The sequence below is a fragment of the Pogoniulus pusillus genome, chromosome 8 (genome assembly GCF_015220805.1).
Source record: "Pogoniulus pusillus isolate bPogPus1 chromosome 8, bPogPus1.pri, whole genome shotgun sequence".
In the NCBI taxonomy this organism is placed as follows: domain Eukaryota; kingdom Metazoa; phylum Chordata; class Aves; order Piciformes; family Lybiidae; genus Pogoniulus; species Pogoniulus pusillus.
The window spans coordinates 12,287,569-12,314,548 of NC_087271.1; the positions used below are offsets into that span (position 1 = coordinate 12,287,569).

Sequence of the window (26,980 nt, forward strand, 5' to 3'; positions counted from 1 at the left end):
TCTTCAGATGAAGTTCTTCAGTACAAAGGTGGTGCCACACTGGAATAGGCTGCCCAGGGAGGATGTGGGTGTCTTCTTCCTGGGGAGGGTTGAAGGTCAGGCTGGATGAGATCTTGAGCAGCTGACTCCTCTAGTTGAGAGGAGTCCCTGCCCATGGCAGGGAGGTTGGGATAGATGACCTCTAAGGTCCCTTCCAACCTGAGTCATTCTATGATTCTGTGAAGTGAGGCTGCTCACAGACTGAAAGATAAAGGACTACCTTCTCCTGAATTTCCAACAACTGTGCTTACCCTCTCAAACTATTTTTGGCAAACTTCTGGCCTTTTTATTAGGATGCAAGTAGACTAAAATTAGCATTAAGGGTCTGGAGCCAAATGCAAATCAGCCCAATTTTATTCTAAGAAAAAAACATGAAGATTAATTCTTAGATTTGATTGAAATGGAAATAATTCTGAATATGGGTTTTACAAATAGTCACTTAAAATGTAAAAAGGGGAAAATGACAGAATCCAGATCCCCCAAATACACATGCACAACCAGAAAAGCTAATCTTAGATGAAACTCTATTTGTTCTCTGCATACTCAACCTGCAGCTCCACTGTAGACACTTCGCATATTCAGCCTTAGTCGCTGCCTACCATTATAGCTACCTGTAATTCCACAGTGGCTGCTTTCAACATCTGCCCTGGTTTTCATATAAGAAAGTTCTCTTAGAAGCTCTGCAAATCATATATTTTAAAGAAATTAAAATTACCATCTGCTCTGAGTTAGCAGCAGTGACTAACGTTTTCTATCATGCCATGCCATTTCATATCAGTCCACTGTGAGTGCCAATTCAAATTAATGACACATGCCTCTGAAGATTTTTTTTTTTCCTTAACATCTAGAAAAGGCAAAGTGACAATCTCTGAGATAATGTCACGAAATAGCTGCACTTAAGGATTTTACCACCTAGTTCATGCCAATGGCCTCCCTGGAACAGAAAGGTTTTTAAGTTCACGCAGACAAAGCCACACAACTTTGAGGTGAAAATGAACAGAAGATTTGCTGATTAGTATATAGCCAAGCCTGGACAATAATGAAGTATCTAGAGTTCTATATGTAATCCAGAACAGAAATGCAGCCAAAACTAACACCACATAGGCCAAAATCTGCAGCAGTAACAGTAACTGGCACTAAAATATTCCATAACTCCCTGGAGAAGAAAGTTTGATCGTTTTTGTGGCGAGGGGTGGATGCCTGTTTGGAACCTGCCTTGGGGCCACACAGACGCAAAAGCTGCTGACAGGCGTCAGTCCCTCATCACGCACGGAGGGAGCAGTCTTCTGCCCCAGCCCTCTGCTTCTTTGGGTGGGGCAATGGCACCCAGACTTTGCACAGTGAAGCTGCCCTGCAGGCTGAGTCAAGTTTTCCTGCCATGACTGAGACCATGTCTTTGGTAGGTGTCAGTAATGTTTCAGACCCCAGACTGAGTTGGAGGGCAGAAGGGCTCTGCAGCAGGACCTTGACCGCCTGTACAGATGGGCAGAGTCCGAGGGGATGGCATTCAACAGCTCCAAGTGCAGAGTGCTGCACTTTGGCCACAACAACCCCATGCAGAGATACAGGCTGGGGTCGGAGTGGCTGGAGAGCAGCCAGAGAGGGATCTGGGGGTGCTGATTGATACCTGCCTGAACATGAGCCAGCAGTGTGCCCAGGTGGCCAAGAGAGCCAATGGCATCCTGGCCTGCATCAGGAATGGTGTGGTCAGCAGGAGCAGGGAGGTCATTCTGCCCCTGTACTCTGCACTGGTTAGACCACACCTTGAGTACTGTGTTCAGTTCTGGGCCCCCCAGTTTAGGAGGGACATTGAGATGCTTGAGCATGTCCAGAGAAGGGCGATGAGGCTGGTGAGAGGCCTTGAGCACAGCCCTACGAGGAGAGGCTGAGGGAGCTGGGATTGTTTAGCCTGGAGAAGAGGAGGCTCAGGGGTGACCTTATTGCTGTCTACAACTACCTGAGGGGTGGTTGTAGCCAGGAGGAGGTTGCTCTCTTCTCTCAGGTGGCCAGCACCAGAACAAGAGGACACAGCCTCAAGCTACATCAGGGGAAATTTAGGCTTGAGGTGAGGAGAAAGTTCTTCACTGAGAGAGTCATTGGACACTGGAATGGGCTGCCCGGGGAGGTGGTGGAGTCGCCGTCCCTGGAGCTGTTCAAGGCAGGATTGGACGTGGCACTTGGTGCCATGGTCTAGCCTTGAGCTCTGTGGTAAAGGGTTGGACCTGGTGATCTGTGAGGTCTCTTCCAACCCTGATAATACTGTGATACTGTGATACCATCATTTGAGTATGGCATAATTATCATACCGATGGGATCCATGTGGCACTGCTGTCTCCTTCCCCAGAGGACCACCTTTAAACCTGCACCACCTACCCACCATACTATTTTTATTCATAATAGAAAGAATCCTTGCCAATAATGCTAAAAATGAAATATTCCATGGCAAAAAAAAACAAAAACATAAACCCAACCAACAAATTTCCATTTTATTTTTCTTTCTTCTTCTTCCTTTTTTTCCCCAAGTTTATTTTTTTTTTAAACTTAATGGAATGGATTTGGGGGATAAAGGCCATTTGTTCCTTGGGTTTGTATATTTTTCCTATTCTTAAATATTGTACTCACCAGCTTCTTAGAAGTTTGTATACAAACATTAGCAGATCTTTTCTGGATTAAATTTGTGGGGCTTTTTAATTAAATAGATTCTCATTCTTCCATTTCTAACAGAGAGGGCTCTGAATAGCTTACAGTCCAGCTCTTCCTGGGGCTTAGCTTTCTGAGTAATTCAAAAACAGTAACTAAACACACATCTCATCTTAGGCTTACTCCTCTAGTCTGGCTTCCATCCAACACCTCCTCTGACCCGGTCTCCTTTCACTAGTTCCCTTTATTTTGGCTCTTGCCCAATTTCCCTTATGTATGGATAGTAGTTACCCAGTTGTTGTCCATATGAAGGAATTCAGTACTTAGAGCTCTAGTGCATTTGGAGTCCCAGAGAGGACTTGTGCTCCATCCCCTTCTACAGCAAGACTCAGCCAACAACGTGCACCCAAAATAAATGCTTTCACTTAGCAGACATAACATACTTCGCTGGGTCCTACTATACAAGACAGTTTCTTGTGCAATATGATTCCTGACAGTCAGAGTGTGTACTCTGGAGCCAGTAGCTAAAATTTATCATCTGGCAGTTCTATTTCCAGTCCTATTGTGTGCCCTCAAAAATTCCTTTTGGTTGCTCTCTTCTTGACATTCATCTGTTTCTCAGATTAAGGATCTGTTTCTACAATCAGCCTGCCTCAGACAGTAAGCTCTCATGCAGAGATTGTAAATTCTGTCCTAATGCTTCATGATTATTGAGGGGTATTTAGCTCTTGGGAGCCTGACAACTCTTGTGAAGGCAAAAAGAAACAGTTCTGTGCTGTGAATTTGCTCCCACATCACCCAGTCATACTGAACCATAGAGATGAGGAAAGCAACACCATTATTCAGTTTTATTTGGATCCTGGTTGGGCAGCAAAGTAAAAGACAGGGAGACCTGGTGGGATCTTCCTCTGCAAGGAAGTGAGAATGTCACACACTGATTCTGTTTCTTTGGCTCTAAGGAGAGGAATGAGTCTGAAAAGGAACAGAGCGTTTCCTGCAAAAGACTGCTGATACAGGACTCTCCATCAGGCAACTCTTTGTACAGTTGCTACTACCAGTATTGGTAAGAAAGGTCTGAAAAATTCACTGACACTACACTTCATCCTATTACCATTTTATGGCCCCTAAAATCTTCACTTTATCCCACAAAACAAAGAATTAATCTCTCTGGATCTGCAGAAGAGCTAGAAAGGAAGCTTTTTATCTGCCTGCAGCAAAGGAGAGTTTTTACTCATCATTTCTCCTCTACTTAAAAGAAAAGAAGTATTTAGACAGAGTTGTAAGACAGTAATATAATTTACAGACTAATAAATCAGGTAAGTGCAACTAATCTACTGCAAAGGCAAAGGATTACTTCAGACCAACACAGAATGTAGTAAAATAGTGCAATGTGGATCCTGCTGTCCACTGGGCCAGATCAAGACAAATTGTGACTGCTTGGTTTCTTCACTAAATAGAGATGGGACTGATGCACAGCTTCTACAGGCACCTACATTTAAGATTACAATTCTTGGCCCAGACTACAGTAACTACCTAAAAGAAAAAGCACCAATTGGCAAATTACTTTTGCAGGAAATACATGGGGAATAGGCAAAGTGTTGAGAATGAAACCCATGAACTTTCTGGGACAGGCAGAATTTGTTTTGCTCGGTTTTGAAGTCCACACATGAGTCTTACACATTCATTAATGAGGACATCACAGATCAGTGTAATGTATGCAAGCACAGGAGCTGACAAAATCCCCTTTATTACCTCTCCCTAAGAAAGTCAGATCACTGGCTACATCTACACAACTTCACATTATGTTCTACAGCAGTACTGCAAACATTAGGGTTTTTTTTTTCCTATGGTATAATTGCTTTCAAATCCTTTTTAAGTACTTGATCTCTTTTCCAGTCTAAAAGCCTTACCAGAAGTTTACTGTGGAAGAGAAAAGGATGGTCAACACAAAATAACACTCACTTTCTTGACAGCTTGACCTTTTAGACACACAATGCTTGATCCTACAGCTCAATTTTCGCTGCTTCAAGACAGACTCATGTAGATCGACATGGTCAAAAATAATCCAGGAGTCAAAGGGCAATCATTGTAATATATTTAGTTTTAATACCTAGCACTGCTAAAAGTAAGTAAACTAGAGAATTCCATTGAGCAGAGGAACCCCCTCAAAACCTTTACACAAATTAAAGAAAACTCCCCCTCCCATTCTTTAAGCAATGCTGTATCTGTTTGACACCAAAAGTTTTCCTTGCTGGTTTTTGGGTTTGGGTTGTTGTTTTGTTTTTTTTCCTAGGCTGTTTTTTTTTTTCTTTAATTTTAATTAGAAAGTAACAGGAAAAGAATTTAATTATTTCACAATGCAGCCTTTTCATAAACATGCAATTATGTTCATTTCATGAGAATTTACCCTCACTGTGAAATCAATCGTCACAGTCTCCATTTACTATACATTACCAAGTCGCATTTGATTCCTGTCAGAGAACTGTTGACTTCTGCAGTAAATCAAACTGACAGATACTGTTAGCTTCCTCCTGCATCTACCCCTGAGCCTCTGCTAACTCAAGATGGTTTTTGCTTCTCTGCAGTGAAATGAGAGTTTTCCTGGTAAGTGTATTTCAGAACTGGAAAGGTTTTCATAACTGGAAAAAATGCAGTGCATAATCCAGGAAACTACTGAAATGTAGAGTATCAGAACCATACGGCTGCAGCAAATACCTGTGCAGCGAGGGGCTGGGAAGGAAAAGGAGAACAAGCTTATGAAAATTCCTCTGCTAAAGAGATTTTGCTTGAAAATTCAAAATACTTTAGCTGAACATTAAGAAAGTTTGCACAGTGGGTGACAAAAACATGCTGCAGATTAGGCAAAGAAAAGATACAGAATAATCTCCATGCTATTGTGGGGGCTGGAACAGATGATTGTGCCTTTGTTCTTTAATGATCTACATCTTAAACAGCAAAATGGTTCCATAACCAGAACCTTCAGTGGGCAAACTCAGAAGAAGAAAGCTGATTTTTTTTTTTTCACAGTTTTGAAGGTGTTTTTAATTAAAAGCCTCAACTATTCCTTCTCAAAAAAAAACCCCAAAAAAACAAACCCAAACCCAACCAAACAAAAGAAAAAAAAACCAAACCAAACCCCAATCAAAACACACAAACAAAAAAAAGACCAAAAATCCACCCAACAAAAACAAAAACAAAAAAAAAACCCAACAACATAAGACCCTAACCAGAAATTAAGTTATTTTTTATATCAGTTTTGAAAAGCAAACCATATTTACATGGACTCCCAATTCAAAAGCTAGAAATCAATGGATTCACATAAAGCAAACCAACAAGACCTCCTATTTCAGTCTTCAGATCTTTGCTGATTCTCTCTCTCACTTTCCCCAAGAATGTGGGACAGGGACCACAGTCCCCAGCTGAGGGCCAGACCACTTGACTCAAGCCCAAATACCTCTGCTTCTGCTGACACAATCTATGAATTCAGGAGAGTGTGGAAAGTGATATCAAATCTGTTCTCACCAATTTGTGCCAGAGGCAGGCTTTGGGGAATATCACAAATAAGCTCCTCCATCGTAACAGAGGAATTGACATTGTAATTAGAATTCAACAAACCTTTCTTCAAGAACAACTTCTGCCTCCTTCAAAGCTGGAAGATTGTCTCCATAAATAGCCTCTCCCAAGGTAAACTTGTTTTGTCATCTTATCACTGTGTTGTCATGTCCTAGCATGCCCATTTAGACACAGAGATGGTTTTAGAGCAGCTTGCAAATGCTGGAGGCTCTACTCACAGCCCATTGGGGCAGGGTTACTACAGACATGGCAAACATTTCAGACATCTGATTTTGAAATCCTTGCTGTCCACTGTGCATGAAGATCCAGTGAAAATGTGAATGTGCACCTAACCAAATCCCAAACTTACTCATGGAAATGCATGCCTCTCTTGCATTTTCCCAGCAGTTCAGTGGTTAATATTTAAGATTATGAAAACATTGAAAGCCATTAGCCAAAACAAAGGAGTAACAATGAGCTAAAATGAACACATTCCTCATGGAAAGAACTTCATATGGACTGCTGATACTAAGCCACCAGGACAAAGTTATCTTTCTTGACTGAAGTATAACGCAGTGTTGGGACATTCCACGCATCTACAGCAGAATAATCAGAATCATACTAATTTCCATCCAGCATCTGAGGATAATTTATGTTTTTAAAAATGTGAAAAGGTTTCCAAAGGTTTTTTTTTTTTCTGTGTTCCAGAAATGCAAGTAGTCAAGTGTTTGAAATCTTACTCCCAGCAAGTATGTGTGCAACATACTTTCAAAGGGCATCTCCTGGCAGACAATGTCCATATGTAAGCTAACTGAGATGTCAGCAGATGCAGGCAAAGCCTTCATGGTGTGGTTCAGAGCGAGGCTCACATTGCGTCCTGATGTTTCTGAGGCCGGTAGAAACTTGACAACCCAGAAATCCTATGCTTTGCTTTTGCTTTGCAGGAGGGAGGGGCAGTCCTTGCTTCTGAAACTACTATTTCTAGCTAGTCCAAAAGCAACAACAGTTGGCCCTGCAGGGAGCCACTTCCAGCCTTCGTTGTCTTGAACAACATCTGAATGCACTGTCAAGCTTTGGCGATGCAAGGGGAGAAGTAGGTGTGAAGGGACCCAGCAGAAGAGATGAAAAAACAAGGGCATCTGGATAGATCCATGATACTACTACAATTAACTTCACTTATTTTCTTGAAAAAGAAACTTTAAGCACCTTATCTGCTGAAATATAATTCCACAGAGCCACCTGCAAATGTAACTCTCCTATTCAGTAAAAAACAAACTGATTTACAGATCCCTTGCATGTCATTAAGTGCTGTCATGTTTCCTTGGCTTATTTGTGCCCAGGCTGTGCATCAGGAGCAGGCTTCCACAGAGTACCCGTACCACTTAAATCAGAGGAAAAGTAGGAGACAAACACTACAAAGCAAGGGCTCTACTCATCAATGAAGCAAAGGGATATTATTTGTTCTCCACTCAGCAATATTTAAACCCAAACAACAAATGACTCCCCAGATCAGAGCCAGGCAAAGTTTGCCACTGGAGAAAGTGAAAAGCAATGATGACCTTGTAATTTACACCAGTCGAATGCAGTCATAAGGTACAGAAGTCATGAATGTTTTGGTAAGCCTAGGTGATTGCCAAAGGAAACACAAATTGGATCAGGAGATGATTATTCAGCCATACAGAAGAACTAGATGACTAATCATAAAGCTCTTTCACCCAACGAGTGGCTGGACAGACACTAACTTTTCATCCCATGGCTATGCAACAGCAAAGAAGCAGATAAATCAAGAGTACCAAGACCTTTGCTCACTTGACACAGCTGAAATATCAGAACTGCACTCCCAGTTATTAAAATGTCCAGCTTAGATCCAGGTTTATAGAAGTGTCTTCACAACATCAGATTTTCTTACCTCTGTTCCGTGTTGAACAAGGCAAAGATATGTTTGCTAGACATGAAGCTCTTTTCAACATCACGCACTTTCAAGTTGTCCAAAGGCAGCATATATTTCTTCTCTTTTTCCTAGCAAAAGAAAAAACAAAGGAAAGAAACACAAAATAACTCAGAGTTTGAACAAAAACAGATTAAAACAGCACCATGTGAGAAGCCTCAAAGAAATCTGAACTCAGCAAGCTCTCATTATTTGGTAATGCCTTCGGTAAATCTATTATCGTAAGAGAATACCCAAAGGTGAAACGCCTGCTTATCATAGAATGGGTTGGAAGGGACCTCCAAAGGCCACCTAGTCCAACTTCCCTGCAGTCAGCAGGGACATACTCAACAACACCAGGTTATCTTTCATAGACATACCTGCAACAGAAATGAAACCTCAATTCCAATTGTTTTTCACTTACCCTTTAAAAACATTTCCTAATCCCCAACATTCCATCTCAAACACCTAAGCAACTGCATTTATTATCCTTCACTCTGAATTTTAAGAAGAGAAAGATCAGACTCAAAATGAAACAAATGAATGGCAATACAGAACGTTTTTACCATGTCTGCACAGCAAATGGTGCAAACTGTCACATAAAATTAATCTTGGACTAAATCACTATCATTAATTAAGGGTGGCATCTGATGATCCCAGGGACAAATCTCCATTCCTCCAGTGGAAAATAGGAAAATCATACCAATCAACCAAAACAACACCATCACTGAGCTTTTCTATATACTGCACACAAAACCAGACTCCAACCAGCTTGTTTCTGCAGACAGCAGGAATTACAGATTTGCTCTTGCTCTAGGCAACTCCTTTTGCATTTTCATCACAACTCTCATTTGCAGCACATTCTTATTTACAGCACAATTGCTACCATTCCACCTTTTCTAGGCTTTTTGCTGCAAGTCATTCCAAATTAAGGATTAGTAATACTTTTAAGATACTGTATGATGTCAAAACAACAACAAAAGAAAACCCCTAAGGTTATTCATGGATTCACAGAAAGATTCAGGTTGTAAAAGACCTTCAGGATCACTAAATCCAATTGATATCCCTACTCTACATGGTCTGCCCTAAACCATATCCCCAAGCACCACATCCAAATGACTTTTAAGCACCTCTAAGGGTGGTGACTCAACCACCTCCCAGGGCAGCCCATTCCAATGACTGAACTCTCTTGCTGGGAAACAATTTTTCCTAACATCCAGTCCAAACCTATCCAGTCACAGCTTGAGGCCATTCCCCCTTGTTCTATCACCTGTGAGAAGAGACCAGCACCAACCTCTCCACAACCTCCTTTCAGGTAGCTGTAGACAGTGATGAGGTCTCTCCTCAGCCTCCTCTTTTCCAAACTAACCATCCCCAGCTCCTTCAATCACTCCTCATAAGATTTATTCTCTAGGTCCTCACCCAGCTTTGTTATTCTACTCTGCACTCGCTCCAGCACCTCCACATCCCTCTTGTATTGAAGGGCCCAAAACTGGACTCAACACTTGAGGTGTGGCCAAGTACAAAGGGACAATCACCTCCCTGCTCCTGCTGAAAATAGCATTTCTAATCTAAGCCAGGATGCCAATTGGCTTTCTTTGCCACCTGGGCACACTGCTTGCTCATATTCAGCCTACTATCTACTAGTACCCCCAGGTCCTTTTCTGCCTGGCTGCTCTCCAGACACTCTGTGTCCAGCCTGTAGTGCTGCCTGGGGTTGTTGTGGCCAAAGTGTAGGACCCTGCACTTAGCTTTGTCAAATCTCATCCCATTGGCCTCTGCCCACCCACCCAGCCTCTACAGAAGTTCAATAAATTACCAACGCTGAAAAGTTTGGGATTCCTCTATAGTCTTTTATCTGCCAAGAAGAAGCAAGACTGACTAGTCTATGTCTAGCTATCACCAGACCTAGCTGTTAAGTCTAGCATCCATTGCACTTGCTGGAAAATTGTGAACTGGGACATTGGTTACAGTGGTTGACTCAAGGAAGAAATATCTGTGTGATAACAGTTCACTGGGTGCCATAAAACAAGGCAGAAGTCATAAATCAAACTAAGACACGTTTTTCTCAATACATATTTCCTAGAAGAAACACACAAAAGTAAATTCCACTGCACAGAGCTAGAGTGAGATGTGTGTATTGCAAGGGGCAGATGCAATTTGGCTTGGCTAAGCTTGGCTAAGCAGATTGCACAACCAAACTGGATGAGAATGTATCTAAGAATGGAACTGTAAAAATCCAGTGACATGTCCAACAATGGCTCACTTTCCTAGAGTGCCTCATAACAGGCCTCAGCAGAGCAAAAAGCATATTTCAAAGGCCCTTCTGGAAAGCATGGCTTCTGCTGTCTTGTCAAACACAAAAGTTATCAAACCCAGTGTGGCAGTATCAATACAAAAGGAATGTGATGGATTTTCAAATTGCCTCTAGCTTAGCTATGCCAGAAACTGTTACCCACCAAAGGTCACTGTGGTGGAGGGGCTGCAGCCTAAAATAGAGGCTTCCCTATGCCTGGACATATTTTTCTGCCAGGACCCATGGCAGTAAACAGGTTGTGTAACCTTTGGGAGGGTCCAGGCAAACTGCTCCTGCCTATTAAGGTAAAGTTTGGCTTACTGCCAAGCTGATTGGTCACTTTGGATGGCCAAAAGGGCCATGAATCTCGGCCCACAGTCTATAAAGAGGGGTGCAAAGGAGCACCACGTCTTCAGACTTAGCTGTTCAGAGTATTCAGACTCAGCTCTCTGATCCACATTGCAGCTCCGACCTGCACCCGAAGTGCTTAGCCACTCACACCCACATGCTCGGAAGCCAAATCACTGCTCCGATGCTCACTGAGGCTCAGACCTCTTACTTTGATCTCAAGGCGCGTTAACCTATCTGTGAACCTTTAGAAGCAAAGCACATTCACGCCTGCAGCTGATATATACATGGGGAGCCGATAGCCCCTAAACCTAGCGCCAGCCGTGCATACCGGCCAACTATCTAGCATTTATCTACGGAGCACAGACTCCTAGCTTCATCCTGGTAAGAAGGACCAGGACGACAAACCTTCTAGATTGTCTGCACCCACAAACACAGCCTGATAGCTGTGAAAGGACCGTGCCAGAAGCTGCACGGACAATCTTCTCCTGTTCCTGGAATCCTGCCAGCTGACCATCCCTGGACACGCAGCATCCAGAAAACCAGCAGCATCGAGGCAGAGACTACCTCACACCAGGAGAAAAGGTTAGAGAAACCGGTTTACCCCAGAGACTGGGTGATTCATCTAGTTTCCCCCTCGCAAGCTGGGAAGATTCCAGCCTCACAGAGATCTGGACACTGGGCACAGGCTGTGATACAACCCCAGGAGGGTGATTAATAATTAAGAGGACACTTTTAAGTAAAGCTTTAACTCCTTTGTAATGTAAGTCACCTCTGCCTTAGAGCAGACACAGTTTCAGCCCCTGCTGGGCAGACAGCATAGTTCTTAAACAGGCATTAAGCCTGAGGGAAATCTCTCTCTGTCTATAGTTGATATGTAACAATTATTAACCAAATCCCTGTGCATAAATATATCATATCCCAATTGTTTTCATAACCTTGCACTAGAACTTATTACACAGTGGTTGGGGGTGGCAAGAGTTTGTAAATACTAATTTTAATAATTAATTTTATAAAAAAATAGTACTGCCCTAAATTAATTTCTCACCTCCCCCTAATAAGGGAGGCATAGAGAAATCTCTCCGCAACAGTCACGCTTAGGGGTATTTTTCACTCTCTCACCTAACAACTCCAATGAAGGAGCCTAGATCTTTGCCAGCCTGTAAGTGTTTGTCACAGTTCCTATCTATGTTCTGCTCCCAGGGCATACTCTCTGAACAGTTGGGGCTCTCCCTGAAGGGAGTGTACATTGTCATCCATTCAGTATTACCACTGAGATAAATAAACCTACACAAATGACATTAATCATTTGCCAGTTTAAAAGTAAACAAATAGAAAATGAAACAAAAAAAAAATACCCTTACAGGTCAGATATTGATGTATAAAAATTAGAAGTACACTGTCCCCTAATACTGATTTTTATGGATAGGATCTGTTTCAATATCATAGAATCATAGAATCAGCCAGGTTGGAAGAGACCTCCAAGATCATCCAGTCCAACCTAGCACCCAGCCCTAACCAATCAACCAGACCATGGCACTAAGTGCCTCATCCAGTCTTTTCTTGAAGACCCCCAGGGACGGTGCCTCCACCACCAACCTGGGCAGCCCATTCCAATGGGAAATCACTCTCTCTGTGAAGAACTTCTTCCTAATATCCAGCCTATACCTACCCTGGCACAACTTGAGACTGTGTCCCCTTGTTCTATTGCTGGTTGCCTGGGAGAAGAGGCCACCCCCCACCTGGCTACAACCTCCCTTCAGGTAGTTGTAGACAGTAATAAGATCACCCCTGAGCCTCCTCTTCTCCAGGCTAAACACCCCCAGCTCCCTCAACCTCTCCTCATAGGATTTGTGTTCCAGGCCCCTCACCAGCTTTGTTGCCCTTCTCTGGACACGTTCCAGCACCTCAACATCTTTCTTGAATTGAGGGGCCCAGAACTGGACACAGTACTCAAGATGTGGCCTGACCAGTGCTGAGTACAGGGCAAGAATAACCTCCCTTGTCCTACTGGCCACACAGATGCCATTGGCTCTCTTGGCCACCTGGGCACACTGCTGGCTCATCTTCAGCTTACTATCTATCAGTACCCCCAGGTCCCTTTCCTCCTGGCTGCTCTCCAGCCACTCAGTCCCCAGCCTATAGCGCTGCTTGGGGTTGTTGTGGCCAAAGTGCAGAACCCTTCACTTGGCCTTGTTAAATCTCATCCCATTGGCCTCTGCCCACCCATCCAGCCTGTCCAGGTCCCTCTGCAGGGCTCTCCTACCTTCCAACACATCAACACCTGCTCCTAGCTTGGTGTCATCTGTAAACTTACTGATGCTGGACTCAATGCCCTTGTCCAGATCATCAATAAAGATATTGAACAGGACTGGGCCCAGTACTGATCCTTGGGGAACACCACTAGGATATCATAGACATATGTCCTAAATAATGAGAAGGTAACAGTGTGTTAACTTTGCTGCCATCACAAAGTGACACTCACTTGAAACATATCTTAGTGCATGAACCCAGGAGAACATATATCAAACTTTGTATTAAAAGTAAGTTTGGAGGTTTTTTTTTGAGGGGTGAAAGCTGTCTGCATGGTAATCTAAAGTATTTTGGGTTTCTATTTCAAACATTTAAGGCAGGTCATACAAAGCAAACCCAAAAATCTTTGGAGCAGCAAGATCCATGTTATTTATTCCATTATAACTAAGAAGAAAAAAAAAAGAGTACATAAGCTGAATTTTTATTCTTTAACACTTCACAGAATGGTTTAGATTGGAAGGGACCTCAAAAATTATCTACTTCCAACTCTCTACCATAGGCAGGGACACCTCCCACTAGCACAGATCTCTCAAGGCCTTTCACTATTCACTAACCTTTCACTATTGCAGAATAATCTTACAGTGATTCACTATTCAAGCACCAGAAATGTAAGGATATTCTGATGAAGTGTTCAGACAGACACTATTTACTGACAAACCAAGCAATCACAGATGAGTGGAAAGCAGCAACTGATGAAAAAACTACACCAAGAATCACAGTATCACAGTATCACCAAGGTTGGAAGAGACCTCACAGATCATCAAGTCCAACCCTTTACCACAGTGCCCAAGGCTAGACAATCTGACTGTCTAAACAAAAATTCCACAAGCAGGAAGCTTTTATGAATATTTGATGCCAAACTGTGAGAAAATGTTTCTTCTTAGAGGTTGGACTGGATGATCTTGGAGGTCTCTTGCAACCTGGTTGATCCTATGACTCTGGAAAAAGGAAGTGCCTATCGAAGGCTAAGAAGTGGTTGGTATTTGTTTACATGGCTTCTACTCACATGCTGAGACAGAGCAGCTCCCAAGAAAGGGGAATGATAGGGTGCCTATGCTTGAAGCAAACAGAGACAGCAGGTCTCTCTCTCTTCACTGAGAGAGTCACTGGACACTGGAATGGGCTGCCCGGGGAGGTGGTGGAGTCGCCGTCCCTGGAGCTGTTCAAGGCAGGATTGGACGTGGCACTTGGTGCCATGGTCTAGCCTTGAGCTCTGTGGTAAAGGGTTGGACTTGATGATCTGTGAGGTCTCTTCCAACCTTGGTGATACTGTGATAAGAGAGATCAGACCTAAATACTGCTTAATTCCAGGAGAAAGGTATTGCTGTGATACTAAAGCATGGCAAAAGCTGTATCAGGATTATTTTTTTTTTTGGGGGGGGGGGGAAGTAGTTTGGTGTTTTTTTTAACAGAAGAGGTAAAAAATAAATGGAGTTCTTTTCAGATAAGCCCAACATCATTTCAGCCAGAGCTATATCAATATTATGTTACGGCAGGGCAAAAAGAAGCTCCAGTCAACACTATCTGTGCATGTTTCCCAATCCGAGCGGCTGATAGCATAAGAAAGAGGGAATGCATGAAAGCCTGGGAGGAATGGGGCTAGGCACACTTCTACAAGTGATGACACACACATAACTGTGGGTCCAGTTTGTACCCCTCAGCATTTGTTCTTTTTTATTGATAGATTTTTATTTTTACAATGGGGCAGAGAACTCAAGCACGGCATGAGGGGGAAAACCAGCCACATGCTGACCTCATGCAGAGAATTTGCCTCTCTTTTTCCTATACAGAGCAGAGGAGAAGTTAAAAGCAGGAGGCAGCAAGATCCATTCCTGGCTCTATAACATATGAAAAAAAAAAAAACCCTCCCCAGAATGCACCTTAGAAAAACAAACCTACTTGCTAGCCTGGGGAAGCCTTCCCACCCTTGAGATGATGTTTCACCACTCGTGGGTATAAGTAGCACTCACATCCTTAATGGACTAGTTCTGTCCTCTGACAGGCAAGCAAGCTGCCAGGAACTGACAGCATGATGTAAATATGCCATATTACAACTGCCCCTTCCTTCTGCAGTGTTTAAATGAACTAAAAATAAATACTGCTCAAGTCCCAAATGGCAAAAAATACAACAGGAGTCCCCTTCCCCCTCAGCAAGGTCTCAGCCAACACTTTCAAGCTAATGAAGTTGATTTCATTTTCAGCCAGGGGCAGAAATCATTCTCTGCTTTTGGAACTGTGTAGGCTCCATCAGAGCAAAAGAAGAAAACTGAGCTTACTGCTTCATAAGGGCAAGATCACTCTTTTGCTTCAAAGACAAGAGGTTGTTACATTATTTCAGCTTTCTCTAGTTACCAAAGGTGATTCTTATTTTCATTTGTCACTACTGTACTACAGATCCATGCAGGACAAACTGTACTCTCTGTTTTGTATCCTGGGGAAGAGAAGCAAAATTCACACAGGACAATTCAAATATATGATGCTCAGATTCTGAGAGGCAGGTTTGAGCCCAAACCTTGGCCTAATGGTCCTGTCAGTTACATCACAGAGAACCGAGTAAACCACCATCTCTTAATGCTTTTTTAGAACACCAGTTTCCAACTGGGGGGTCATGACACCAAACAAAATCTGTCCATGCTTACTGTGGGGACTGCAAGTTCAAAGAAATCAGGCTTCCAACTGGAAGTCCAGGCTGCGTTGGAAGAACTGCTCTCAAGAGTAACTACTGCACACTGATAACAATACAGATCTCCAAGAAATGCTTCTGCCATTAGCACTTTAATTTAATACTTTAACAGCTAAATACATTTAATATTTTAACAAGTATTAGTGTGGAAGTTTGGATCTCTTAAGAAGTCCTCTGGTCCTGTGTAGCTCATGGCCCTAAATCAGGACAATCAGGCATTAATGAGGCAAAATAGTGAACTACTTTAAAATCATAAGCTGAGGACAGACAGCTTTGAATTAGAGCTTGGGAGCAGAAGATAAAAAGGTTGACACTTCTGCCTCCAAACTATATTTTCATGTTGACACTGTACTACTCTCTGTATTTGTTTCTATGTTAGTAATTCAGACCTAATACTTGCCCAACTTGCAGGCATCATGCTAGACCTTGTTTCTGCAAGCAGCTAGTGATGGCAGAGCATCACTAAGGAGTCCTGCAATCAAGGTGCTAAAATGTGCAGGTGGAATACCAAAGATGAGCAACTCTTCTGTAAAGTGGCTAAGCAGCAGAGGCAGAAAATAACACTGAAGACGTTTTAGGGTACTGCAGTGTTTTAGATGGCTGTATCAAAAGGTGTGTCACCAGCAGATCCAGAGAGGTGATCCTGCCACTTTGCTTTGCTCTGGTAAGATCTCACTTGGAGTACTGCATCCAGCTCTGGTGCCCTCAATATAGAAAGAACACGGACTTGATGGAGCAGGTCCAGAGGAGGGACACGAAAATGATCAGGGGGATGGGACAGGCTGAGGGAGCTGGGGTTGTTCAGCTTGGAGAAGAGGAGGGTCCAGGGAGACCTAATAGCAGTAACTGAAGGGGGCCTACAAGAAGACTGGAGAGAGACTGTTTACAAAGGCCTGTGGTAATAGGACAAGGGCTTGTCTCTAGCTTCAAGCTAGATTTAGACTGGATGTGCCTGCTGACTGCAGGGGGGGTGTTGGACTAGATGACCTTTGGGGGTCTCTTCCAACTCAGATGATCACTATCCTCATATTACAGACAGGAACAGATACAAGCATTAGTAGCTTGGTAAATCTACTGGATATGCTGGAGACAGTCCAGTGGAGGGCTACGAGGATGATTAGGGGACTGGAGGGCATGGCTTATGAGGAGAGGCTGAGGGACCTGGGGCTGTTTAGTCTCAGAAGAGAAGACTTAGAGGGGATCTGATAAATGTTTATAAGTATTTGAACGCTGCCAGGAGGCAGGGGACAGGCTCTGCTCACTTGTTCCCTGGGATAGGACAAGGAGCAATGGGTGTAAGTTGCAGCACAAGAGGTTCCACCTCAACACAAGGGGGAACTTCTTTACTGTAAGGGTCACAGAGCACTGGAATATGCTTCCCAGAGAGATTGTGGAGTCTCCTTCTCTGGAGACTTTCAAGGCCTGTCTGGATGTGTTCCTCTGTGATCTATGTTAGGGGTTGGATTCAATGATGTACTTGGGTCCCTTCCAATCCCTAACATCCTGTGAATCTGCTAAGTCAGAAGAAAAGAAAAGAAAAGAAAAGAAAAGAAAAGAAAAGAAAAGAAAAGAAAAGAAAAGAAAAGAAAAGAAAAGAAAAGAAAAGAAAAGAAAAGAAAAGAAAAGAAAAGAAAAGAAAAGAAAAGAAAAGAAAAGAAAAGAAAAGAAAAGAAAAGAAAAGAAAAGAAAAGAAAAGAAAAGAAAAGAAAAGAAAAGAAAAGAAAAGAAAAGAAAAGAAAAGAAAAGAAAAGAAAAGAAAAGAAAAGAAAGGAAAGGAAAAGAAAGGAAAGGAAAAGAAAAGAAAGGAAAAGAAAAGAAAGGAAAAGAAAAGAAAGGAAAAGAAAAGAAAAGAAAAGAAAAGAAAAGAAAAGAAAAGAAAAGAAAAGAAAAGAAAAGAAAAGAAAAGAAAAGAAAAGAAAAGAAAAGAAAAGAAAAGAAAAGAAAAGAAAAGAAAAGAAAAGAAAAGAAAAGAAAAGAAAAGAAAAGAAAAGAAAAGAAAAGAAAAGAAAAGAAAAGAAAAGAAAGGAAAAGAAAGGAAAGGAAAAGAAAGGAAAAGAAAGGAAAGGAAAAGAAAAGAAAAGAAAAGAAAAGAAAAGAAAAGAAAAGAAAAGAAAAGAAAAGAAAAGAAAAGAAAAGAAAAGAAAAGAAAAGAAAAGAAAAGAAAAGAAAAGAAAAGAAAAGAAAAGAAAAGAAAAGAAAAGAAAAGAAAAGAAAAGAAAGAAAGAAAGAAAAAAAGAAAGAAAGAAAGGAAGAAAGGAAGAAAGGAAGAAAGGAAGAAAGGAAGAAAGGAAGAAAGGAAGAAAGGAAGAAAGGAAGAAAGGAAGAAAGGAAGAAAGGAAGAAAGGAAGAAAGGAAGAAAGGAAGACAGGAAGACAGGAAGAAAGAAAGAAAGAAAGAAAGAAAGAAAGAAAGAAAGAAAGAAAGAAAGAAAGAAAGAAAGAAAGAAAGAAAGAAAGAAAGAAAGAAAGAAAGAAAGAAAGAAAGAAAGAAAGAAAGAGTAAATGTATGGAAATGCAGGTGGTGCTGAAACTATGCCTGTTTACTCCTGAAAAGGAAAGGTTCAAACTTCTTTCTACCTAGGAGTGATGCTTACTGCTAGAGCAGAATACCCTGCTCTCTGGTATTTGATGTAATATAAACTATTAAGATGCCTCATAGCAGCTTTTATGGCATTTAAATCAATATCCAAGAGCCAGCCATATTCTTTAAACATAACCAAAAGAATTTTGCTGTGTTTCTAATTTCAGTTTATTTTTCTCTTTCAGTTTAGAAAGCTACATGGCAACTTCATAATGGTCTCAGCTTTACCACACTTGGCTCTTGGCTTTAAAGCATACTCTGAAGAATGAAGCATGAGATCCTTGCACAGTATTGCAAATGCTTGAAGAAAAACTAAGTTATTTTAATGCAGACAACTTAGTAATGTGTGCTCACAGGTACACTGTAGAAAACTATCTATAAAATGAAGAAGGGGATGCTTTAGCAGAAAAAAAAAAATGCATGGTGAAAGAATACCTAATGAGTTGCAGATGAAAAGACCATGTTTCTTCCATCTATGCACTACTGAAGTACTGCATCCTGTTCTGGAGCCCCTGTTATAGGCAAGATCTGGACACGCTGGAACGCGCCCAGAGAAGGGCCATGAGGATGATCAGAGGGCTGGGAACACATCTCCTATCAAAACAAACTGAGAGAGTTGGGGCTGTTCAGTCTGGAGAGGAGAAGGCTTCAAGGAGACCTTATCTCTGAGAAGGCCTTCCAGTATCTGAAGGGGGCCTACAAGAAAGCTGGTGAGGGACTCTTTAGGTTGTCAGGTAGTGATAGAACTAGGATGAATGGAGCAAAACCAAAAGTGAGAAGATTCAGATTGGTTGTTAGGAAGAAGTTCTTCACCATGAGGGTGGTGAGACACTGGAACAGGTTGCTCAGGGAGGTTGTGGAAGCCTCATCCCTGGAGGTCTTTAAGGCCAGGCTGGATGTGGCTCTGAGCAACCTCATCTAGTGTGAGATGTACCTGCCCATGGTACGGGGTTGGAACTGGATGATCCTTGAGGTCCCTTCCAGCCCTGATAATTCTATGATTCTGATTCTACCCTGCCCAGTCTTCTATGGTCAACTTGTACACAGTTTGAGTTCTCATCTTTCTGTAATATCCTCTCTAGGAAATTAAGTGCACTACCATCTCTTACAATACTTTCCCCCCAGTCTCTTGGTGCCTTTACTTACAATATATTACTAAAAAAAAAAGCATTCAAGAGGCATGTTTTATTTCTGGTGTTTCTTCTGAACTCAGACATGAGATTAAACCTGATGCTAATGCTGAATCAGTTCTTGGTCTACTCTTGTCATTCATTTTACATTTACAACATTCTGTGTTGTTCTCTCACAGGAACTGGTATTCTATTTGTTTCTGCATCCTTCTTCTGCCCAAAAGTGCTTCAGGGACAAGACTTCACAACTCTGTATTTATCATAGAATCATTTTGGTTGGAAAAGATCTTTAAGATCATCAGATTCAATCATTATCTAACTTAACCTATTTTGGTGTGAAAATCATGTCCCTCGGTGCTACATCTCTGTCTTTTAAACAACTCCAGGGATGGGGTTCAACCATCTCGCTGGGGAGCCTGTTTCAGTGTTTGAGAATCCTTTCAGAAATACCCTTCCAATATCCAATCTAAACCTCTGTTGGTGCAACTTGAGGCCGTTTCCTCTCTTCCTATCACTTGTTACTAAGAGGCTGATTCCCATCTTGCTATAGTCTCCTTTCAGGTAGCTGTAGAGAATGAAGAATGAGAAGATCTCCTCTCAGCTTCCTTTTCTCCAGGCTGAAGCTCAGTTTCCTCAGCTGCTCCTCCTGTTTGAAATACTTGATCCTTTCAGGAAGTAGCCACTGTTGTCTTACCAGAAGGGAGTTTACTATCCTTCTACATTTCAAGATTTCACAAAGGGACACCAATATAGGATGTCTCTCATAGCTACTTTGCAGCACAGCTGTCCAGCTTTAACTGAGGGAGGTTACAGGGAGCTGAAGCTACAACTTCAGAACTTCACAATCCACCTGCTCAGAACTGAGCAGCCCTGAATCACTCCTCCTTGCCTGGATGAGAGGACAGGCACAGCACACAAGGATGAACCACCAGACTCCCCACTTCTTGGGGAGTGCTGTGATGAGCAATCAGGCTGGACCTTAAGTCGGAGCTACCAAACCTGCTGCACCAAGCTAACTTCATGGGAGATCCTGCCTGCACAGCAGTGCCCACACTGTGGCACCCAAACAAAGAGCTTTCCCATTGCCCAGCTCTCATTCCCCTCAATTATGAGGGGTGGCTGAGTAGGCATCCCATTATATCAGTGAAGAGCTTAAATGGCTGGATTGAAAATAAATAAGAAAGGGGAAAAAAGAAGTTACTTATTTAGCCCCTGTGCCTTTATATACAGAAAGATAATAGTTCCTGGAATATATAACAAATTCAACATGATGTAAGATTGCTCCTCTTCAAAAGGGGTGTTTATTATTACAAGTGGAAGGGCTGCTCTTTCACTGGTTTGTGCTGTGGGGGCATGCTGTCAGTAAAAGGATCAATCTGAGAAAGGGCCTGATGAAGAGGAAATCTCTGTTTAGCTCCTATTAGTTAGGATCTTGAGAGGTCATTCTGAATTTGGGAAATCTTGTCTGGGAAAGAAGCCAGCAGCTCCTCTGAACTGAAGTGGTGCTGGCATTTGAAACTGAGAGCAAGCCCCAACTGATGAACCAGTTGACAGTTTGGAAAAGTTCTGCTGGATACATCTAGAGACTACTCCAAAGGTAAAGGGGAGGGAAAAAAAGAGTCTTTCAACCTTTTTCTCCCTTGCAATGAAGCCTGCTTTTGACAGCCTGGTTTTCCTCTAGTGGTGCTCAGGTTTTTAATTTCCACTCTCCACCAACAATCCAACAATCAATGGTGGTTTGTGGGAGTGAAACATAATCACAGAATCATTGAAACTGGAAAAGACCTTTGAGATCATCCAGTCCAGCCTGTAAGCTAACACCACAGCATCAGCTAAACCATGCCACCAAGTGCCACATCCAATCTTTCCTTAAAGACCTCCAGGGATGGTAATTCTGCCACCTCCCTGGGCAGTCCATTCCAGTGCCTAATCACTCTTTCTGTGAGGAAGTGCTTCCTAATATCCAACCTAAACCTCCCCTGGTGCAGCTTGAGACCATGCCCACTTATCCTGTCACTAGCTGTCTGGGATAAGAGCCTGGCCCACACCTGACTACAACTTTCCTTCAGGTAGTTATAGCGAGTGTTAAGGTCCCCTCTAAGTCTCCTCCAGGCCTAACACCTCCAGCCCCCTCACCAGTCTTATTGCTCTCCTCTGGACCCACTCCTGCACTTCAATATCCTTCTTGCAGTGAGGGGCCCAGAACTGCACACAGTGCTCAAGGTGAAGCCTCCCCAGTGTTGAGTACAGGGGATGAGAGTGCAGGATGAAGGGCTTTGTGCAGCATGTCTGCCATCTATGCTGACAGAGGGCACAGAATGCCAGTGACATACTGTGCTAGTTTGAAGCAGGCTAGAATGTTTTGGTGAGAGAAAGCAGATAATTGGCTGTGAAAGGAAAACAATGGTTATGTCTCCTTCCCTCACAGTCTCGCTGAGAGGTATGGGAACAAGAAAGTAAACATTAGATAACACTTTTCGCCATCTTCTCACTCTGCTTCTGGCTTCAGACTGAGCTACATCTCCCTAACCTCACTGCCACTAACCTTACTTCTTAACCTCTTGGCTGAACCTCTTTTCACCTTAAGGACTGGGGTAAGGTTGAGAGGGGCAGGGGGAAGGTGCAGGGGTGGTTGAGAGCCCCTCCTGGGGACTCAGGTTTCTGGGAGGGGAGTTGTGTTTCTGTATTACTTTTACTTTGTATATTTCTGTATATAACTGTATATACTGTAAATATCTGCTTGTATATTGTGCTAGCTGTAAATAAATAGCTTCATTTATATTCCCAGAGTCCGGCTGAGTTAGCTGGGGTACCTTCTAAAGTGGGGGGGGGGGGGGGGAGGGTAACAGCCAAACCACCACACATACCACTTCAAGTTAAATGCTCCTACACCTTGATCTCCAATCTGATGTGAACCACAGGTGGTTTTTCCTTTATTTAAAGGAAAAATCTAACTCCTGGAATCTGTTCTCTTTGCATAGTAGTGCAGCTCAGATTTCAGTCTTGAGTTGGTGATGGTCTGGGCACATGAACCTCTCCAGTTCTAATGATATTTTTGTCTTAGGAATACTAAATTAAAATTGAAAACAAGACCAGTAAGTTTAACTGCATTTGCAGCTTCCTGAACTCCCTTACTTTGCACACAAAAAGAGAGCCTCTCGTTAATAGCCTCCTGAACTTCACACAATCACAGAATTCTCTGAAGGTCATCTAGTCCAACACCTCCCCCACCCTTCACCACAGGGCCGCTTTGTACCATCTCATCCCCCAAATTCCTTGGTAGGTAGGTGAAGCAGATACACCTTTGCCACAATAGCTTTGTTTTCTGCCAGAAAATCATCTCTTAAAACTCTTCCATCTGTTGAATGCATTTCAGTTTCTATAAAGTGAACCCCAGAAAAGCTCTAACTGTGGGAAGCACCAGATGCTTTCCTTTGGGTACCAAGTGAAGCACCTGGAGAGACACTGGATCCTTTGTGTTTGCTCCTGCGTGTGTGGAAAAAGAAACTCTCCTTTCTAAAATCAAAGTGATAAATATCCAATCACATAATGATGTAAACAAAAAACACTAAGTAGGGTTTTCCTGAAAGAACACATCTGTCTCTGCAAAACTCCTGAAGATGCAACAGAAATACACATATATACACACACACACACAAGTTTATGGCATTTCTGCTGCCCTACTTGCTTGTTATCATGAAAAGCTTTCAGACAGTAATCAATTTCACTGTGCTGGAGATTACTGCAAAATGCATTAAGAAGTTTACGCCTGTGGCAATGGTCACTGAAAATATTTTGGAAAGCAGCCCAGAACTATAAGACTTTTTCCAGACATCCAAGAGAAACTCTGCTATGACAGAGCTTCTGGTGTCAAGACTTCTCCCTCATCACTCCTCCTTTTTTTCTTCTTTTTTTTTTTCCACTTTTTTTTATTGCAACATTTTTTGAAAGCTACATTTCAGCTTTTCTCTTCCATTTTTATTTATTTAAAACAAGCTACAATACTTGTACCATAAAAACACCAACTGCCTCAAGATATCCCCTTCCTTGCACTACATAATATGTATAAATATACTCAGGCTGCTTAATCTTATCAAAGAAAAACTATTGAATCGTAACAAAAGAGTAAGCAATCCACCTGCTTACAACATTTCTGGCTTTTTCTTTGCAGAACAAGTAGCCCTGGGGATGTTCCTATAATAAATAAGTGAAAATTGAGTACACCATAATCATCAAGCACTATATATACTTCCTATAAAGAACATCCTCTTCAAATGTTATGTGACATATGCCATCAAATCTTCAAGGGAGAGGGTTTTGAAATGCATCACAGAATCTAGCAAAATATATCCTAAAATAATTATGGTGATGTGCAAGAAAACCTCCAGCCCTCTGTCCTGGGAAATTAATAGCCCCTAATTGGAGCCTCCTTAGAAACATCCATCAGGAAAACTGTTTCCATGAAACTCTCCCATACTGGAACACTCCTGAAGCTCACGGCCAAAGTTTTTCCTCAAACCAATCTTAAGTTGCCTCTAGACTGTAACCATCTAAAGACAGAAATTGCTTCTCAATGTACATCATCTGCACTGGTAGGTTCCAGTACCATTCTAAAGAAAAAGTATGTCCAGCTTATGATGTACCTTAGAACACAACTAAAACACAGTGACTGCCTTGGCCACAAGTTCCCTTTAAATACCATGACAGACAATGAACTCAGATGTCAGCAGGAGGTACCACCATTTGGGGAAGCTTAGAGCAGCACCTCTGGAAGGGAAGAGCCATCTTCAGACAGAAAAAAACATGACTGTTCAAATGTCATCACCACCTTTGATTAATTTATTGACAGATCACCTTTGTCAGTTCCAGACACCTTTGTGTCCTCACAGAATCAGAGTGACAGGATAATGGCTATAGGCCAAAGTCTCAGAGACTACCAAATACTTCTCACTGAAAGCAGTTCTCTTGCAGGTCCAGGGCAGACAATGCTTATGTCCAGATTATCCAAAGCCCTTCTGTAGCCAGCTAGATCAGAGCACATAGCTAAGAAACAGACTAGTGAAAAACTCTGCAAGCATAAACATCAAGCAGCTCTTCAGTCATGTGCTATTGGTTTCATTAAATTGGAGGTGACAACTAGAGGCTTCTGCTAAGAGACAGATTGTGCACTGCCACAGCCAAGACCTATGAACAAAGCAGGACTGCCACTGTGCAGTGTGAGAGGCATGGAGGAAAGTGAGGTGCTGAACTCAAGAGATAACATCTGTGATGCTTCTGGCTGCCAGATTCATTTCCACCAATGCAGACACAAAGGCTCAGTCAACAAGAGACCCCATCAGAATGGCTGTGAGCAGCAAGCACAAAAACTGGGCACTGAGAGTATCTCAAGAGTGTCAGCATCTAGGAGGAGGCATTTCCCTCACTTCTGCTTGGTGGATGAGGTCTCCAGTAACTGCTAGATTAAGAATACTGCAGTTATATTCTTCTGCTGTCATGAACTAACATCCTTACTACTAATTTTTTGTCTGTATCTCTTCCAATCCAAACTTTGTCTTTTCTTGCTATGACATTTAAAAATATGTCATGTCTTCCCTATAAATTTAGATCATCTTTAAAGAATTCCACTTCTCCCTTACTGAGATTCCTGCAATCAAGTTATTAGCCTGATTCATATCTAACACCCTCTTTTATTCCATGCTGCTCTTCTAGAGAGGAAAACACAAGTCAATTATACCATTGTGTAGACTAGAAGTTGTGCTAGGATGACAAGCACCTGCATTCACTTAATCACCTCTGCTAAGATACTGTCACTTGGACTCCCAGTGTGCAGCTTGGATAGCTATTGTTGGTGAAAGAGCATGAAGCCAGCCCAATGACAGGACAAGTGGGAATGGGTGGAAGTTGAGGCACAGGAAGTTGCATGGAAACATGAGGAGGAATTTTTTTCACTGTGAGGGTGACAGAATTCTGGAACGGGCTGCCCAGGAGGGTTGTGGAGTCTCCCTCTCTGGAGATATTCAAAGCCTTCCTGGATGTGTTTCTGTGTGATCTGGTATAGGTGATCCTGCTTTTTTTCTTCAGGAGAACTATCTACACATCCTTAACTTCACCTGTTTCAAAGAATCTATTAAATGTACAGTGTCTTAGAAAGCCTCCAGGAGTTTCAGAACTGTAACAGTGAAAGTCCTGCAAGAGGTAATGACTGTCTTGCAAGCATAAAAGACAACTGAAAAGGCATAATGACATCTTAAAGTAGAAACATGCCTGCAAAAACATTGAATGTTTATATTATATGGTTGTATTACAGATAAGAAAGATAACACCTCTACTTCTCTGGGAAAATATGAGGTATTTTATTAGGAAACACAGCACTTCTTCAAGAAGACAGACTGAGAGAATTGGGGCTGTTCAGTCTGGAGAAGAGAAGACTCCAAGCAGACCTTATTGTGGCTTTCCAGTATCTGAAGGGGGCTACAAGAAAGATGGTGAGGGAATTTTTAGGATGTTAAGTACTGATAGGATTGGGAGGAATGGAGCAAAACTAGAAGTGGGTAGATTCAGATTGGAAGTTCTTCACCATGAGGGTGGTGAGACACTGGAACAGGTTGCCCAGGGAGGTGGTAGAAGCCCCATCCCTGGAGGTTTTTAAGGACAAACTGGATGTGGCTCTGAGCAACCTCATCTAGTGTGAGGTAAGGGTGTTGGAACTGGATGATCCTTGAGGTCCCTTCCAGCCCTGACAATTCCATGATTCTCTGCATACAGGTCTTCATCAATGCTGACTCAAAGTATTGCTGTCAATACACTGGCTCTAAACTCGCAGGGCACTACGACAAAGGATCACTACAAAATACACAGACCAATTCTACGTAACACTGACATACGGCACTGAATTCCCAGACAGCCAGTCAAAGTTCTGGGCAGGAAACCAAATTCCATTATTTCTTTTTTCTTTCTTCCTTTCTTTAAACACTATGTCAAAACACTCCTATTACTCAGTACTTATGCTTTGAAAGATATACTCCATTACTCCTTAACGTCGTTAGCTTTTACAGATACTGCAATCAACAAGGAACTGCTGCTGGAAAAAATGTATTACAACTGTTTTCTAACACTGACATATTAAGGTTATTTCAATGTGAAAGAGCCATGATGCCAACAAAAATTCAACTAAAAAGAAGGTAACTAACTTATCTGTCGAGGTACAAACTCCTGTAAGGAATTGAGAATCATGAAACAAGGTACCAAGTACTAGAACTCCCAAGTTTTTAATTTTCCACATATAAATTCATTCTGTAAACATTGATTCTGTAAACTAAAGAGAGACTGAGAGCCCTGGGGATGTTTAGTCTGGAGAAGAGAAGACCTAGGGGGACCTGATTGATGTCTCTAAGTATCCGAGGATTGGGCGTCAAGTGGATGGGGCCTGTCTCTTGTTTGTGGTGCACAGTAATAAGACAGGGAACAATGGA

At 42.3% G+C, this 26,980-nt stretch overlaps 1 protein-coding gene across 4 annotated transcripts in view; it reads right to left on the bottom strand.

Annotated features, from left to right (window-relative positions):
• The window catches only part of DNM3 (dynamin 3), a 234,570-nt gene that overhangs the window by 83,669 nt on the left and 123,921 nt on the right, over nucleotides 1-26,980 (bottom strand). For all 4 annotated transcript variants that reach the window (XM_064147248.1, XM_064147247.1, XM_064147246.1 and 1 more), the window contains one exon: nucleotides 8,141-8,250. In XM_064147248.1, the coding sequence (XP_064003318.1) occupies nucleotides 8,141-8,250 (110 nt within the window). The remainder of the gene's footprint in view (nucleotides 1-8,140; nucleotides 8,251-26,980) is intronic.